The following is a 19,232-nucleotide window of genomic DNA, read 5'->3' on the forward strand; positions in this document are numbered from 1 at the left end:
TGCAGCACACGGCGCAGGTGACCAGGGAGACTGTGCCACTGGGTCCCGCTGGATACCTACTACATAAGGCCATTTTACTAAGACCAGGAGTTTGCTTCTAATACATAGAAACAAACACAGGGAGGCAGTCAAAATGGGGAGACAAAGAAACATGTCCCAAATGAATGAAGAGAACAAAGCTCCAGAAAAAGAACTAATCAAAATGGAGACAAACAATCTACCAGGCAACCAACTAAATTGGAGAAGATTTTTGCAAACAGTGCCTCCGATAAGGGGCCAATATCCAAAATATACAAGGAACTCATGAAACTCAACAACAAAAAAACAAACAACCCAACTGAAAAATGGGCAGAGGACCTGAAGAGACATTTCTCCAAAGAGGACATACAAATGGCAAGTAGATATATGAAAAAATGCTCAACATCACTAATAATCAGAGAAATGCAAATGAAAACCACAATGAGATATCACCTCACCCCAGTCAGAATGGCTATCATCAACAAGACAAATAGCAACAAGTGTTGGAGAGGCTGTGGAGAAAAAGGTACCCTCATACACTGTTGGTGAGAATGTAGACTGGTGCAGCCGCTATGGAAGGCAGTGTGGAGGTTCCTCAAGAAATTACGAATAGAATTACCATATGACCCAGCAATTCCTCTCCTGGGTATCTACCCAAAAAATCTGAAAACATTTCTCTATAAAGACACGTGTGCTCCAATGTTCATTGCAGCTTTGTTTACGGTGGCCAAGACATGGAAACAACCAAAATGTCCTTCGATAGATGAATGGATAAAGAAGTTGTGGTATATATATATATATATATATATATACACAATGGAATACTATTCGGCATTAAAAAAAGATGATATAGGAGCATTTGTGACAACATGGATGGATCTTGAGAGTATAATGCTAAGTGAAGTAAGTCAGACAGAAAAAGCAGAGAACCCTATGATTTCACTGATATGTGGTATATAAACCAAAAACAACAAAAGAACAAGACAAACAAATGAGAAAGAAAAACTCATAGACACAGACAATAATTTAGTGGATACCAGAGGGTAAGGGGGTGGGGGGTGGGCGATGAGGGTAAGGGGGAGCAAATATATGGTGATGGAAGGAGAACTGACTCTGGGTGGTGAACACACAATGGGATTTATAGGTGATGTAATACAGAATTGTACACCTGAAATCTACATAAATTTACTAACAAGTGTCACCCCAATAAATTGAAAACAAAACAAAACAAAACAAAACACCAATCTACCAGACACAGAATTCAAAACACTAGTTATAAGGATGCTCAATGATGTCAGGGAGAAGTTCAAAACAAAAATGGAGATAGAAAACAAAAAAGAACCATTCACAAATGAAGACTACAATAACTGAAATAAAAAATACATTACAGGTAATCAACAGGAGATTAAATGAAGTAAAAGTCTGAATCAGAGATTTAGAAGTTAAGGTAGCAGCAAATACCCAAACAGAACAGCAAAAAGAAAAAGAATCAAAAAAGAAGATAGTTTAAGTGGCCTCTGGGACATCAGACGTGCCAACATTCACACCACAGAGGTACCAGAAGGAGAAAGAGAACGTAATTGAAAACCTATTTAAAGAAATAATGACAAAAATCTTGTAACCTGGTGAAGAAACTAGACCTACAAGCCCAGGAAGTGCAGAGAGCCCCAAACAAGATGAACCCAAAGAGGCTCCCACCAAGACACATCATAATTAAAATGCCTAAGCTTAAAGACAAAGAGAGGATCTTAAAAGCAACAAGAGAAAACCACTTAGTTACCTACAAGGGAGCTCCCATAAGACTGTCAGCTGATTTCTCAACAGAAACTTTGCAGGTCACAAGGGATTGGCACTAAATATTCAAAATGATGAAAAGCAAGGACCTACGACCAAAAATACTCTATCCAGCAAGGATATCACTTAAAATTGAAGGAGAAATAAAGAGCTTCCAGACAAGAAAAAGCTAACGGAACTTAAATAGCAAACCAGTATTTTAAGAAATGTTAAGGGAACTTCTTTAAGAAGAAGAAAAAAAGATCAAAAATATGAATAATAAAATGGCAATTACATATCTATCAACAATTACTTTCAATGTAAATGGATTAAATGCTCCAAACAAAAGACATAAGGTTGTTGAATGGAGAAGAAAACAAAACTCTTACATATGCTTCCACAAGAGACTCACTTTAGATCGAAAGACACACACAGACTGAAAGTAAAGAGATGGAAAAAGATATTTCATGAAAATGGAAGGGGAAAAAAAAAAAGCTGGGGTAGCAATACTCACACCAAACAAAATATACTTTAAAATAAAGGCTATAACAAGAGACAAAGAAGGACCCAGTAATCCCACTTCGGGATATTTATCTGAAGAAATCCAAAATGCTACTTCAAGGGGACCTGTGCATACATATGTTCATTGCAGCATTGTTTACAATGGCCAAGATGTGGAGGCAGCTGGGGGTCTGTCAATGAAAGAATGGATAAAGAGGAGGTGGTACATATATACAATGGAATATTGCTCAGCCATGGAAGGGAGGAATGGGTTCTTGCCATGTGCAGGGGCATGAATGGACCTGAAGGATATGGTGCTGAGTATGTCAGACAGAGAAAGACAGATGCAATGTGATTTCACTGATATGTGGAACCTAAAGAACAGTATAAACAAACAAAACAGAAACAGGCTCATCGATACAGAGAACATATTGATGGTTGCCAGATGGGAGGGGTGTTGGGGGGATGGATGAAAAGGGGAAGGGATTAAGACATACCAATTGGTCATTACAAAATAGTCATGGGGACGTAAAGCAAAGCATAGGGAAAATAGTCAATAATATTGTAGTAACGATGTGTGGTGTTAGATGGGTACTAGGTTTCACTATGCTGTACACCTGAAACTAATCTAATATCGTATGTCAACTGTAATTAAAAAACAAAAAAAATTACTTTAAAAAAATAACTCTTTTGCAGGTTCCTCTTCCTTTGGCTGCTCAAATGAAGAGAATTCCTTAGAATTAAATTTTTTGAATCTTATTCAATGTCCATATTTTTACGAATCCCTTAAATATTGATAAATCTCAAATCTCTGTTGCCTTTTCCTTTTTGGAAACTGCTATGCAGGAACAAGTAAATCAGAATCAACGTGTCCGTCCTAGAATAAAATCATCTTCCTGTACCAGTCACATCCTTTTTATTCCTTCTGATAGTCTATGGATTATCTATTCAAATTGTTAAATTAGAAACCAAAGTCATTTTTACTTCTTTGATTCTTTCTTCTTGAAGTTCTACTCACTTTATCTCTTAACACTAGTATTTTTCCTTTCCTAACCATTACTGCTTCATGAACTTCCTTAAGCCTACTATGATAACAAAACAGGCCTGCCTACATTCAAATTTTCCCTATTCCAAATCTACCAGGCCAATTTTAAATTATCTGTCTATGATAGATAAGAGCACATCACTCCTATTTAAAAATCTTCAATGACTCTGTACTGATTACAAAATGAAGCACAAACTCCTTAACACTGGATTCAAAACCCTGCAACTTAACTCCCTAACAAATGTGCTGTTATTAACTACCTGTATTCACCAAACCCTCCATGTATTCTTGAGTCCTGAAGCTTTCCTCTTGTTCCTGAAATTACTTTATCAACTTGACAAACCCTACTTATCCTAGTTATATGACTTTAGAGAAATTACTTAATTATATCTGCCTCTTTTACCACATTTGTAAGATGGAGATGATGACAGTAGCAATCTCACAGGGTTTTTGTAAGCAATAAATGAGTGAACATATGAAAAGTACTTCAAACAGTGCCTAGCATATTTTAAACCTTTAATAAGTACTATAATCATCTTTGTCACTTCTACCACCATCTTTCTCCTTATAATGCTTATTTCAAATGTTCCTTTCTCAGTGAAGCGTTCTGGTTGCCAGAAAGATGTGCTTCCCTAACCTAACACTTTGGTTATTCCTCTATTTTACTTTGTTTTCTTGTTTACACACCATAATGTGTGTTCATGTGATCATGGTATGACAGAGCATAGGCCTTTGACCTGGTTTTAATTTTCAGCTATGGCTCTTAGTCATCATTCTGTGACTTTAGTTAGGTTATTTTATATTATTGAATTTCAATATCCTTATTTGTAAAATAAGAGGAAAAACCATCTCATAAAGGTGCTGATAGGATAAAAGAGACTATAGAAATAGATTTAGCATAGTCATCGACAAAGTTCATTCTTTGCACTGTTTTTTACCTGCTACTAATGTTGAGGTCTTAGAGGGCAGGGTCTCTATATCTTCTTTATTTTTGAGCCTATAATTCCTGGCACAATTCTGGCTTTAGGGGAATAATCTGTGATTGCTTGTTAACCTTGACAAATATACCTATAACTACAGTACTTTGACACTTTAATACCCCTGGCTTTGAATAACCACAATCAACAGGTGGTAGAAGCTTTTATTTACCTATAATCAATTCCATAACGTCCTGGGGAAAAGTCTTGATGGAAATATATTTTACTTATTTCCCTTTTAATCTTGGCTGTCAGAAAGCATAAAACTAAAATTGGCATTCGATAGCAACAAATACATTTTTTTGGTATAATTTTACTTCCTCCTTGTTTTTTATGACATGTATTATCTTGTATGTCTTTTGCTAAGTCATTTTTCTATCTATTTTGAAAATAGGATAGCATATAACTAAAAAGGTTTCATTTAATTTTTATGATACTTCAGGATAATATCACAAATAAAAAGTTATTTTAGTTACCTTTAAAAGACTCCTTCCTAAGAGCTTAATGTCCTAAAATAAACTAGAGAAATGTGGTTCAGTATTTTTATATGAACTATACTGCCTCTCGAGAAATGTAAGCAAATATGTATTTTCTTCATCCCAATGATAAATCACACAATTCTGGCACAAACACACATACGCATTATGTGCGTGTATAAACAAAAATAAGATTATAAAAACACAAACATACAACAAATCAGAAAGAGATCTCATTTGGAACAACAGAAGCCAGATCAATGCTAGAATCAACTCTAGATTCAATTAAATTTACTCATTGTTTTACTCAATGGAAGAGTAACACTTTGCTTTGCTACATTTTGGAGAATTTTCAGATTGCCTAATAAAAATATTTGCCGGAATATATATATAGTGAACACTTAACAAATCATCTAAAAATGTATTTGCATTTAAAACTATACTTGATATTCTTCAATACTAAACCTCAAAAGGTGATAGCCTGAGAGGCAGTGTGGTTTCATGGAAAGCACACAAGAACTGTCATCAGAAGATCTGTCTTGAACATAGACTCTGACCCTTACAAGCTCTGCAACTTTGAATAAGTCACTTACCCTTTCCCCTGAGGCTCAGTTTCATATTTTGTAAAATGGGGACAATGATATCTAGTCTACCTATTATAAGAAGCAAATGAGATTTTTAAAAAATGAAGATATTTTATCAAGTTTTTACCGCTTTATAATACTAACATTTTAAAACAATACTAATAATGATACAGATAAATACATAAACTATATATGTGATATTTTCTCTGAAGTTAGCATTTAGCTGTTTGGATGATTTAAGCTATAAACTTAATTTAACCTTAATCCTATTTCTGAAAACTGCTTATGCACTGTAGAAGTTTAACAACTCAATAAAATATATGCTGACACTTATTAAAAGCCTAAAGAATAAATAACCCGTCTACTTCCATCAACAACAAAATCCCAAATTTAAGCTTCTGCTTTACTTACATTTATGTCCGTGTGGTATATGAGGACACATAATGCTGGCAAAATCTGAGGAGAGAAGATAGACAATAAGTAACACCAGAGTTGATAAATATGTCTTTGTAAAAATGAATAACTGTGATACAAAAAGCAGTAAATACTATTTGCAGGGCAAGAAAGACAATATTAAATTTGTTTGACTCTCTATTAGGAAAATGAAAATCTGATCAATTCAATCTGAAAAACCAAAAATATTTCAGATACCCATCAAAATATTCAAATACATCTGACGGAGATTAATGTACCTTAAAGGAAAAACATTTGTTTTCAGTAACCTTCGGTATGACATCTAATGTCAAGTGGAAAGAATGGAGATACAAGTATACAGTGTAGCTGTTTTTAAAAAGCTACTCTTAAAATTGCCATCATTATCTCACTGCTTAAAGTAAATACAAGTTTTATTTCATAAGCTATTTGAGTCAAATTAATTTCTGAGCTCAGATTTAGTCAAGAAAATTATACCCAGTATAAAGTTTGCTAAATTCAGGCCTCACAGATCTTTTTTTAAAATCTGGGAGGGAGGGAAGGAGAAGGGGGCGGGGGAATCACACTAGACCTTCCATAACAGCAAAAGGTAGCAAAAGCCAACAAAAGGTGTCAATTATAAAGATTCATAGTGAACATTTCTCTACAGTCAAGAGATTAGATTATGTAGGATTTTTGAAAACTTAAAAATTACTAAGATCCATTTATAAATTAGATATAAATAGAAAAGTTTTACTTTGTTTACTTTTACACATTCAGGGACATTAATTTTGTCAGAAATCAAGGGAAACTTCAATGGACTTAATGTAAATTCACTCAAGAACATTTGTATATAAGTACACTAGTTTTATCGTTTATTTATTTTTTACGTGTTAAACCACCAATGCAGTATTGTAATAAAACTTTGGGATACTTTCTTTTTATAAAAATAGTCATTTAAAAGTCAGAATTAGGGTGGACTGACATTCTTTCAGGTGCCATATTTTTGTACAGGAGTCAAAAATTAAAAGACATGTTACTTAAAAAATCTCATACCTGAAATGAAATATGCATTATTTCATTCCCTGTACATGAAAATGTAAAGCCATAAACATAGGGAAAATATACCATCTGGCCTTTGCCATTCTTCATTTACCTCCTGAACTGTCTCCATAGGCGGTGGGGGGTCCTTATTCCTGCAGAGATTGACAATGACCCATGTGACGTTCCGAAGGAAGGTGATGGGAATGGAGGGATTGATGAAGGACAGAAGAGGTTTGACAACTCCCAGTGATATGACATAATCTCTACATTGAGGACCATCACCTACAGAAATGAAAATTGTATTTAAAAAAAAATTACATTCAGGATGAGGAAGTCTGAAATGTATGCAATGGCTCATGTTGGGACACTGATGTGCTATGTTTCCTCACCATTAGTCAAGGGCATCAAGTGTTGCTGTTTTCTCCAGACTTTGATTTTGGGGGAACATAAATTTAACCTACAAATCCTGATAGCAAATTGCATATCGGTTTCAAAAAGGTACCATTTTAAGTTAGTAGGTACTATTAGAGGTACCATTTAAGTTATGAGGCAAGAAGATAATCAACCCACATTAAAATTAGAGGAAACATAGTGTGTAATGGCTATGCCAATGCAGGAAAAAAGTTAATTAAGATTCTTAATTGGAGTCTTTTCAAACCTAAACGCCACTTACCTATAATGTTTCCTAAAGCCCATACTGCTTGTTCACAAACATTCTGATGGGGTGAATGGAGAAGTCTCAGAAAAAGAGGTACGGCATCTATAATACAGAAAAGCTGGTATTTAGACTACAAAATGTTGAAGAGTTTATAGACTGAAGCCTAAATAAGCTGATAAAATACACAGAACCTGAATGAACAAATGGGGCAAACACTTTTACCCTAAAAATAGTCAATTTTAGTTATTATTTTCCCCTAGTAATATTCTAGTAAAACACCTATTAATAGCATATAAAAATTGTTATTTATCATTAACTAAAAGAAAACAGCAGCAATTTTTCCTATAATGCACTAAAAAAAAAAAAAAAAAAGAAGTTGCTACCCAAACACATAACCTTAGAATATAATATTTTAGTCAATGTGATACCAACTACTGATATGGGATTAACTAAATAACTAATTATTCCTACATATCAGGCCTACCTCATATTTTTTAAAAATAATTTATCATTATAATTCTACTCTTTACATAATTTGTATATTAACCCAAATTCTAAAACACTGGTATTATACTCATTCCAGGTAGAAAACTTAGCATAAACCAGTTCACTTTTTCTTAAATTTTAGTCAGTTGTATACTACCTCCAGGAGTTTTTGCTGTATCTCTGCGCTACCTGTATTATTTACTTAACAGCTTTATTGGGATATAATTTACATACAATATAATTTACCTAAGTGTACAATTCAATGGTTTTTAGTATTTATACTAAAAAGAGCTATTATGTAGCTATCACCTCAATCTAATTTTACATCACTTCCATCACCCCCAAAAGAAATCTTATACCAATAGCAGTCCCACTGCCCACTCCCCTAGCCCTAGGCAACCATTTAATCTGCTTTCTGTCTCTACAGATTTTCCTATTCTGCACAATTTCATATAGATAAAATTGTATAACTTATTTTTTTATGTGTTTGGCTTCTTTCACTTAGTGTAAGGTTTTTAAGGTTTACCCATGTTATAGCATGTATATCCATATTTAATTTTTTTTTTTTTTTACTGGTGAATAGTATTCAATTTTGTGCATTTTGTTTACCACTCATCATCTAATGGCTATTGGGTTATTTCCATTTTGGGGCCATTACGAGTAATGCAGCTGCAAACACTTGTGTTCAAGTCTTTGTGTGAACGTTTACTATCTCTTGGTTCCATCTAGTATTGGAACTGCTGGGTCTATGACTAACCTTTTGATAAACTGTTTTTTCCAAAGAGGCTGCACCATTTTATATTCCTGCCCGCAATGTATGAGGGTTTCAACTAACTCATATTTATAATTTAACCAATTTTTCACCGCTGTAAATAGAAGACCAGTACCACTTACCACAAATAGAATATAGAAGATAACCAAAACATTAAAAATGAAAACAAAATACTGTTATTAAATTATACCTGCTAGTCTCTATTGAAAATCTGTTCCCTTTGTTACAACTAACATCTAACTGGAAGCTGTCCCCTTGACGTTAGTAAAATATCTAAAAAGAAAACTGAAAGAACCTGATTCTCACTACCTGATTCAGTGTAATTATTCCTACCCCACACACTACCTAAATCATCTTAAGCACCACCTAAAGTCAGTTTTGTACTTGGTACATCGAGTTTTTTTTCAGAGCTTTTGTCAGTTTGGTGAACACAATAATGACAGTTATCGCATCTAGCAGTAAGCATAATTTAAAATTTTATATGTATATAAAAAATAAAATAAAAAATAAAATTATATGTATATTATTATGTTACAAGCTAAAAGGCATAAGCTACTCAGCACCGTGGAGGTATCAGAAACAGAAATTTAAAAACTGTTATTAGGAGATGGTCTCTAGCTAAAAAGATAAAACTCTCCACTTTCTAGTAACCACAATTAAAATTATTTGATGACAAGTTAATGATACCTATGGAAAAGATATCAACCATCAAAAATATAACATTCACCAGTTTAAAAATGTTGCAAGATAAAATTTAGTCTTTACAATAAAATTCTACTTCCTTGCCTTTATTAAAAAAAAAAAAAAGTCCAGTGAGTAAGGAAGCTATTTTACTTACTAGACTGTACAACAGCTTGAGTCTGTGCAGAAGTTCCTGATGCTATATTAGTTAACGCCCAAGCAGCTTCAAACTGTAATGAAGGACTGTAAAAAACAATAAAAAGGAATTTTTAGGCACACTAACTCCCACATAAATTTATGACCTGCAGATTGATATGGTTATCCTTTATCTTACCCTTGAATTTCACCTTGTTATATCCAACTGCCTGTTGGATATCTCCACCTGAATGTTTCACTGGCTCCCAAAGTCAGTCAATGTAAACCTACTTCTTTATGTCCACTGATAGTTGTAACATTGAGCCAGTCATTATTTTCCTTGAGTCCTTCCCCTCCCACAAACATCTAATCAATAAGTCATGTCAATTTTATCTCCTAAATATTCCTTATATTGAAGCATCACTGCTAATATCACTGTGCTAACTGAGGCCCTCATCATCTCATTTGACTCACTGCCACAGCTTCTAGACTGACCTTAACACTGGGACCCCATTTGACTCCACTATACCATCTACTTTACGTACTGGAGTTACTATAAGGCTGCATAATTTTGCTGGAAGGATGAGACATTATAATTTGGAATAGTGATGGAAGGCCTCATAAAGAAAGTAAATACTGAACTAGCTTTTCAAAGATGGATGAAGAAAGGAAGGTACTGACAGCTGGATATACAAATAAAAGTAGCATGGGTATATGGATGAAAAGGAATAGATCAAGAGAGCTGAAGCCAAGAAAGTATGCAAAAACATTAGGGGATGAAATTGGAAGGGACAGTCATCTAAGAGAGTGTGTTGGTGGAGTGGGGGTGTAGGCATCACAAATCCCAAGCTTCAGAACTTGCAATTTATTCTACAGCCATACTAAATATAGAGTGCTACTGAAAGGGGGAATGAAGAAAATAATGTTGGAAGCCATGGGATGTAGAATGGATAAAAAAAATGGTCAAAGGCTGCTATAGGAGAGACCTGTTAAGTGGGAATTATCTACAATAAGTTAGGATAGATAGCTGAGAAAAACATAAATTCCTTTAAACAGAACACCAAGATGGGAAGAGGTGGTAGTGTGCAAAAACTAAGGTGAACCAAAGGTTAGGGATTTAGAACAAACTCTATATACTGCATAAAAGAGTGAGGTTGTAAGCATAAATGTCACAGATACAGCAAACAGTGAGCTTAAAGAGATGGAACAGATGAGAAAATCAAGTAGCAGACAATAACTACATAATGAATTTTGGCAAAAGGCAGGGAACTGAGAAGTAGCAGAAGCAGAGGAGAAGTAAAAGAACAGTAAGATTAAAGATGATGAGACAGTATATACTGTCCCAGACTGAAAGGAGAAAGGATTATTAAATCAGACTATGTGGTTTTGCAAAATACTGGAAATGAGGGCCTTAAATGAGAAAACAGAAAGATGTAAAAAAAAACAAACAAAAAACACAAAGCCAGGTAAAGTCGTCCAAGACCTCATTTGAAAAGAGAGAAGACAGAGAAAAAATAATGAGTGCAAGAAGTAAACAATAAATGAACATTTATTATAAGCTTGATGTTGTTAGTGTTTTGTACATTTTATGTCCATTCCTCACAACCCCTTAGTTTTTATTTTTTTTAATTCAATAAATTTTAGTTTTCCAAATGTTCTCAAAAAGAATTACTGGAAGCATCCTCTAGTAATAAAACACAGTTGGATAATCCATTTACCCCAAATGAACTAGCTGTGTGTGTTGTGAGGCAGCATCTTCTGTGGAGCTGATACCCTAGATGCATAAGCATTCCGTCTTCACAAGAAGACAGGAAATAACATGAATGGACAGAGCATCAATCACCTTTCGTTATTTCATCAGCCATTGGTGTTTTCATAGTATTTTAAATGCCTGATTTCAGTTTTACAACAACACTGATATTTATTCTGAAAGGTAATCCTATCTTCCAAGTAGTGGGTATTAATAACTTCCAACATGACCTCTAGGAATAATTTGCAGTTCTGAATCCATGCGTTCGGAAAGCATTTCCAGCAGACTGTGCAGGATTTTTTCCTATTCCATCATTGGTAATAAAAGCACTTGTTGCTGCAGAAACTAAATTATTCTGCCACAAATTTTACAAGTAATGTGAAAGGTGTATTTTTGGGAACACTGAGTACTTTGTATGGTAGCCGTGGGTCTGACATCAATGTGACCTTAAAAGAAACCTACAATAAGGTGGGGCCGGTCTGGATAGAGACCCCACGCCGATTCTGCCCAGTAGTCCCACTTCCTGTGTGGTGCCCAGGACTGCTCCCACCACCTAATTTTTATAGATGAGGGTATCTGAGGCTCAAAAGCCACTTGGTTTTGGTCAACAGCAAACCCTGGATCTAAACCAAGGTCTATCTGACTCCACAGCCTATGGTCTTTTATAACAGTTTCCCATGACAAATCCATAAAGTCATATAGAAACCACTGAAAATTTTCTATTTTTGCTTTGGGTAGTAGTTACACAGGTCTGTATATTTTTTACCATTCCTTTCTGTATATATGCTATATTTCACAGATACACCCTCACAAGTGAGTCTATGCCAAAAACTGGAAAAGTAAAGAAAAAAGAGATGAAAAGAATGAGAAGCAGATCAAGAACAAAAAGGGGGCCCTAAAGGTAGACGTAGAATAGAATTTTTTTAAAAAAGCCGAAATAAAATTTATTTTTACTTAAATAAATCTTGTTATAGAAACTATACATAACAGTATTAAAAAAAGTGTTTAGGGCTTTTAGAAGGGTGGTTGTGACACACAATGGAAAACCCTTAGTGGCAACATTTATATACACCATTATTTCTATCTAGTCAACTAAAAATTCCTTAGATGACATTTTGCAAAATAACCCAAATTTTAGTCTACATGCTCTAAAATGCAAAACCAGCCTTTTTTCTAAACATTTTTAGAATTCAAACTTACATTCCCTCCAGTGAAGTCAGATTAATGAGCATATAGGAATATCTCTAAACACTAACGGAAATGGGGCCAGTACCTCTAAAGATACCAAGTGGTATTTTTTCCTTTCTATTCTGAAAAAGTATAACTTGCCCTCTTATTTTTAATTTACCACAAATAAAAAGCATGAAGCTGAACAACTAATCATGGCTGAAGTTCTGTTAAAGACTTCGCAGATCAGTGGATCAGCTGGAATATATGGCCATGGTAAGAAAGAGCTACTCAGTTCTGGAAACCATTCATGTCGCCTCAGTCATGAGGTTAATCTATATATAGACCAAAGCAAAGAGTAACTCAAACACAGTTTGGGTTCTTTTAAAATATTACTAAAAACACCACTAACAAATAAATACTGCAACTATTTAAGGTAAGTTAGACTAGACAATAAACAGAAGCTACAACTTTCCTAGAAAATACACACACTTCATAAACTATAAAGAGAAGCACTTTAGGCTTGTTGACTATGATCACAGAATAAGAAAATTAAATAAAATGAATAACATATTAAAAACATAATAAATGCAAAACCAAACTGAACTCATTGGTTAAATAAGAATCCTGAATTTTTGGCTAACTTAAAAAAAAGTGAACAGGCAATCAAATTCATACTTACTTATCATCCCTTTCTAGACATTTGACTAGAATTGGTAAAATCCCAGATTTTATTAGGTCATCAATTGGTGGGTTTCTGTCACTGGATAACAGCTTTCTAGAAAAAGAAATATTAGAAGTTGTTATAATTTTCAAACTATGAATACAAATAACAATGTACTACTTCTAGACTATCAGCTAATTTACACCATAGGTGTGATGTAATTTCTCTGGACAAATTAGTATTTACCTTGCAGCCTGCACAGCGCTCAACTGGACCACTGGGTTATCACTTGTAGCATTCTGCAATACCAAATGTAAATTTCAGACATTAAAAAGTACATAAATTTCAAAATATTTTAAAATGAGAATATTAAATTAATAACATACCTGCAATATAGCTTCTAGTGTTACATTTTGCTTAAAAAGAAAAAAAGAGAGTTCAGCAAAGAGTTTATTAGCAAAATTACATTTATTAAATAATTTACTCAAGTTAAAAATTAATATATCTTAATTGTCATTGTACAATTGATCTTAAAAATGAAGTTTCCTAGTTATTACAAAAATTATTTTAAAAACACTTTATAAGAACAAGGTAACTTACTGATTTAAAATCAGCATCAACATCTGAATCTTCTAAACTTTCTTCTTGGGGAACATTCCTTTTTTTCAGTAAGTGTTCATCTCTTTTATTCTGAAAGGCAACCAATAGTTAAGAAGTCATGAAGGGTGCTGATAATGAAAAATCAATGAAAATTATTTCAACTTTATCAGGCAACTGCGAAAAAAATATTGAATCTCTACATAAAGATAATGTAAATTAAATTTGCATATTGCAAACCAATGACATTCACATTCTGGATCTAGTAACAAAATTAACAGGTTATAATCAGCTTTCTCGCTTTCTCTCTCTCTCTCTCTCTCACATACACACACACACATACACACACACACACAACTTATTAAACACCAACTGTTTTGACTAATACTATGTCTCCCAATCTTTAGTAAAGATTTAAATTTGGGGATACATTATTATTATAAAAGTCTAGCAAATATACTTCAACTAGTATGCTAGCTTTCATCTACTTACTGCTAATAGCTGCCTGAAGCAATTTATTAGGAAGTCAGCTTACTGGGAAAGAGCTCAGTGCACCATGTTACCGTTTGTATGCTTGCAGGGACTATGGAGAATGGGAATTCACTAGCATAAATGCCACTACTTACCATAATCCCAGATTTAAACTCGATATCTGTCTTTTACAAACATGAATTCTCTACTAGCAATTACATTTCTACATTTTATGGGATTTCAACTGTTTGTAATGGCAACCTGTACCATTTCACATAATATATAACTAGGTTAAATCATTAATTTTCCCTAAATTTTTAGTTTTTCTACAGAATTAACCCAAGATAAATTAGATAAAGATTGAGTAAATGATTTCTAAAATGCTCTCAACTTAAAATTCCAAAGGTTATACTATCTAGTCTTCAATACAGATTATAATAGAAGTTATCAGAGAGGCATTAATACTGATGTTAAAACGCAGATCAAATTGAAAGTTAAAACTGGAAATATATCTCTATCTGAAGCTTACTGGATTATCTGCATGACACCTACTTTTGAGCTAGTATAACTAAGCATGTTTAAACAAACTGATGCTTGTACATATGCTAATCATTAGATTACCAACTTCCACTTATATAACAGCATACTTCTTTAGTAACTACTCAAATAATCAACTCTGCATTATTTCTAAATCAACAGATCTCACAAATATTAAATTCCATGCATTGATATTTTATAGTCTCAAGTGGCTTCTCACAAAATACTTATTAATTTACAGTGAGGAAAACTTGGCAGACAGCATCTGAACTAGTGACAAAGGTTATGATCATGAGTAAAGGACAAATCACTACTGTGTGCCTTCCAGTCTGATGCACTGAGAAAACACCACCACTCTGTGGTATTTCTGACCAAAATCACCACCACCACCACCACCACCACCACCTGAGAAAAGTCAGACAAACCCAAATCTGCCATTCTACAACAAAAATTCAGAAATGTCATAAAAGATCAAGACTGAGGAACTACTGGTATGAAGGACACTAAAGAAACATGTCTAAAACTACCATGTCTAATCCTGGATAGGGTCTTGGATTTACCACATTCTCTCAGCTCCCTTCCTACTTGAGAAAAGAACAGGATACCTTTTATAGATGCTGAGTTTATTGTAGTATAGTCTCTAGGAGGGTGAAAATCTCTAGGTTGTCAAGTCAAGGGACAGTTTAAGTTACTGCTTTTCATGAATCCTCCTTTAATTATTAATCAAATTACCAGAAACCTTCCCAGGGATGATCTTTCCTTGGCTTGTACATATTTTTTGTTAAAGTATGTATAGTATTGTTTCATGCCCTAGAATATTTTAGCCCATGTTAAGATGTTTTTAATTCAGAAGTGGGGGTTGTTACTTAAGTTTTGAAAAAAAAATTTACTAAGAAACTGATAACTCTAAACTTGTATATGTCTGCTAACATATGCCTAAGTATGTATAAAACAAAAATTACAAGTATACGTAAAACAAAATTACAAAGAGAAATTAGTCAAACACCCATCATTGTCAATAATAAATGAATAAAGTTAAATACTTCAGCTACCACAGAACTATTAGATCTTGAGGTAGATCACAATTTTAAAACATTAGATCACACTTCATTTCTTTCGATCATATATTTTGTCAAAGAGTGAAATAAACATTTTTTCTTTCGATTTTTTTTGTTTTTCTTTCCCCAAATGACTATTGAATTGTTTGGACCTAACTACTTGATCAGAAACTGTTAAGTATTTCCTTTGGCCTACATTGTAGAGTGAGAAACTTTGGTATAAAGCATATGTCAGCTAATTTCAGAGTGGTGTACAGACTGTGTTCTCTGATCATAATAAAATTAAATTTGAAATCAGTGGATAAGTCACAAAAACCTTATAATTATGAAAAAAACTAAAGCACTTTTAAGTAATTTGGGCATCAAAGAAATCCTAGTGGAAGTTAGGAATACTTAGAAATGAACAATAGGAAAAATAATACGTCAGAACATGTGGAATACCGTTAAAAGTGTTACTTCACAAGATGAATTTATAGCAAGTAGAGAGAACAAATAATAATAATTTAAAAGGCATATTTATATGTAGCATAACATATAAATATGTTTTAAAATATTAGCTTTAAAAATAGTTTTAAAATATTAGTGTATCTCTAAGTTTTTGCTGCATAATAAACCACTACAAAACTAAATGGCTTAACACAATGGCCATTTTATTCAGCTAATAATTCTGTTTGTCGGCAAAGTGGTTCTTCTAGTTTGGGCCAATTCAACTGGTCTCTTGGGCTCCCTCATTCATCTCTGGTCAGCTGGTGGGTTAGTTGTTGACTAGATGGTCTAAGATGGTCTAAGATGGTCTCACGTTTCTTGCTGTTGGCTGGGACCGCAGTGGTCTGCGACCGCAGTTGTCTGCCACATAGCCTCACCCTCCAGCAGGCTAGCTCAGGTCCACATGGTGCTTTTAGAATTATAAGAGCAGCAAAAGAGGACATGCTCGGATGTGTAAGCTCTTTTCAAGTCCATTTGCTCAATGTCCCATTGCCAAAGCAAGTCACACAGCCATGCCTAGAATCCGTGTACGACCAGACTATCCAGAGGTGTGGATATAGGAAGGAGAATTATAGATATTTTGGAAACAGTGCACCACAATTTAAATATGAGCAATTTTATGCCTATTAAATTTGAAAACTTAGGTGAAATGGAAATTTCTTAGTGGAAAAAATAAAAATAATTTACACAGTTACCTTAAGAAATGAAAAACATGAATAAATCCAAAAATAATGAAAGAGATTGTATCAATAGCTAAAAATTTAACCTCTCCCACCCCCCTGAAAAAAGGTAAACTTACAAATGGAACTCTAGCAAACATTCAAGGAATAGATAATTTAGCCTCATTAAATGATTTCAGAGAAGGTAAAGAGAATATTCCACAATTCATTTTATGAGGCTAGCAAAATTATGACTCCAACAACCAGACCAAGATAGCATGAGAAAGATGCTTATAAGCCAGTTTCACTTATGAACATAGGTAAAAAAAAAGTTCTGCATAAATAAAATATATTTTTTAAAATTCCAAAAAAAGATCTATTTCAGAACTTGAAAAACTGTTCAACATTGCAGAGTTCTAAGTTTAACATTAGAAAGTCAATTAGCACGTTTACAGATTACAGGGGTAAATTATATATACATTTCAACAGAAGCGAAAGAAGCACAATTTAATACAATTAAACACCTATGTGTGGCTTAAAAAGGTAAAAGAAAAAAATCTAGCAAATTAAAAATAATACGGAAAATACCAGAAAAGGCCAGCAAACATATAATGAATGATAAAACGCTATCCCCAGATTGGGCATATATGAGGCTTTAAATGTTATGCTTTATATTGTTTTTATGCCTGAAATAACTGAGGGAGTAGGAGAAATGGAGGAAGATTCCTTAGAGGTCTTTGAAAGTTTGATTATTTGGGCTCTGAAAAAGTTAAAGGAAAATAGAATGGGATTAGGGTTAGAATAATTTTTGTTCTGTTTATCTGTCAACAGGTAAACTTTATTGAAACTTTTTTTAAGGTAGGAAAGGTAATATTTAGAACAAAGAATTACAACACAAATTATGGAAGAAATCATGCAGCTACAAATTTGTAATTTTTAAAAGCTAACAAATAGCATAAACATCACAAAATCCAGAAAATAAACATATTTGCTATTTTCTTAAACACCTCCATAATATTTTTTCTCTTTCAAGCTGAATATGCTTTGATCATCTCTTTATATGACAACAATTCTGTGTCATTTTCCATAACAAAAATGGAGAGATAATTTAGTGTTACCTCTAGCATATTAGATCTGAGTTTTTTGTTAATTGATAATTTAGATAAACTTCTGACTTAGCAATCCCTTTTTAGTAATGTCATGGTCATTTTGAGAATTGTTTTCAGAGTTGGAAGCAACCTGTATCAAATTTTTGTCCTATATAAACTGTAAGACTTCAGGCGATTTCAAACTTTCTAGTTACCTGATTAATCTTAAATACTCCTTTCGTTGAGGACACTCACTGATGACAGTGGATGGTAGGTATACCTTACACACGGAAGGCCAGCAATAACTTAACACTACACGGAAGAATATCACGTAAATATATTCTACTAAACTTAAATGTTCCCAACTGGATTTCTTCTAGCTGGATCCCAAATGCCTCTAAACACAAGGGAAAGTGTGATAAAAGGGAAATCTAAAGAAAGTGGGTTTTAAGTGACTGCAGTAAAAATATTTTTCAAATTTTACAAAAACATAGGATCATGGCAACAAATTGTTGGGCACCCTCCTTGATCCATGGAAGAGTCCCAGCGAGTGGAGGGGCCCTAAAAATTAAGCTTTAGTTCCGTGATGGTATCACCTCTTCGTGAAGTGCTGAAGGAACGCAAAGCAAAAACCTGAGCAGGGAGTGTGTTTGTGCTTGTGCGTGTGTGTGTGTGTGTGGGGGGGGGGGGATTGTGCAATTCTAAATAGGATGCTCTGAGTGGCGGGAGTAAACAGCTGAAGGCCATGGAGCGAGCCCTGTTGCTATCTGGGAGGACTGCATTCTAGAATCCAGACCAGGTAACTACTGGAAAAGCCCAGGGGAGCGCGCCTCGCTGGAAAAGCAAGGAGACCTGTGTAACTAGAGGATGCGGAGGCTGGGGCTCAGAGAGGGAGCTCTGTGCTCTTCGTCACACTGTAAATCACTGGCAGAGCAGGGACTAGGATTCAGATTTCCGCTGGGTGGTGTGGATAGGCAGATGGCTGAACTCAGTAAGGCCCTCGACATACCGGTTTCTGTTGGTTGGTTTTATGACCCTTTCCCTAACTCGAGGGCTTCCCCCCAGACGCAAATCCACTCAACCGCCCAATTCCAAGCTCAGTGCTGCACCGGTGGGTCCCAGGACTCCTCCAGGACCTCACTCCACAGCTGGCCTGCTCCAACCTTAACCTCCAAAGTCGGGAGGTGCCTTTTC

At 34.3% G+C, this 19,232-nt stretch overlaps 1 protein-coding gene and 1 pseudogene across 5 annotated transcripts in view; both read right to left on the bottom strand.

Moving 5' to 3' along the window:
- The window catches only part of KPNA3 (karyopherin subunit alpha 3), a 101,567-nt gene that overhangs the window by 18,776 nt on the left and 63,559 nt on the right, over window positions 1-19,232 (bottom strand). For all 4 annotated transcript variants that reach the window (XM_081045920.1, XM_081045923.1, XM_081045922.1 and 1 more), the window contains 8 exons: window positions 13,743-13,832; window positions 13,529-13,558; window positions 13,389-13,441; window positions 13,161-13,256; window positions 9,584-9,669; window positions 7,503-7,589; window positions 6,942-7,111; window positions 5,786-5,830 (listed from right to left, as the gene is read on the bottom strand). In XM_081045920.1, the coding sequence (XP_080902046.1) occupies window positions 5,786-5,830; window positions 6,942-7,111; window positions 7,503-7,589; window positions 9,584-9,669; window positions 13,161-13,256; window positions 13,389-13,441; window positions 13,529-13,558; window positions 13,743-13,832 (657 nt within the window). The remainder of the gene's footprint in view (window positions 1-5,785; window positions 5,831-6,941; window positions 7,112-7,502; window positions 7,590-9,583; window positions 9,670-13,160; window positions 13,257-13,388; window positions 13,442-13,528; window positions 13,559-13,742; window positions 13,833-19,232) is intronic.
- Window positions 11,522-12,695, bottom strand: LOC308496579 (ubiquitin-fold modifier 1-like; annotated as a pseudogene). Its single transcript has 2 exons — window positions 12,660-12,695; window positions 11,522-11,769 (listed from the first exon to the last, which is right to left on the bottom strand). The product of its transcript is annotated as a ubiquitin-fold modifier 1-like (transcript).

This window comes from Rhinolophus hipposideros (assembly GCF_964194185.1).
Source record: "Rhinolophus hipposideros genome assembly, chromosome: 4".
NCBI classification, from domain to species: Eukaryota; Metazoa; Chordata; class Mammalia; order Chiroptera; family Rhinolophidae; genus Rhinolophus; species Rhinolophus hipposideros.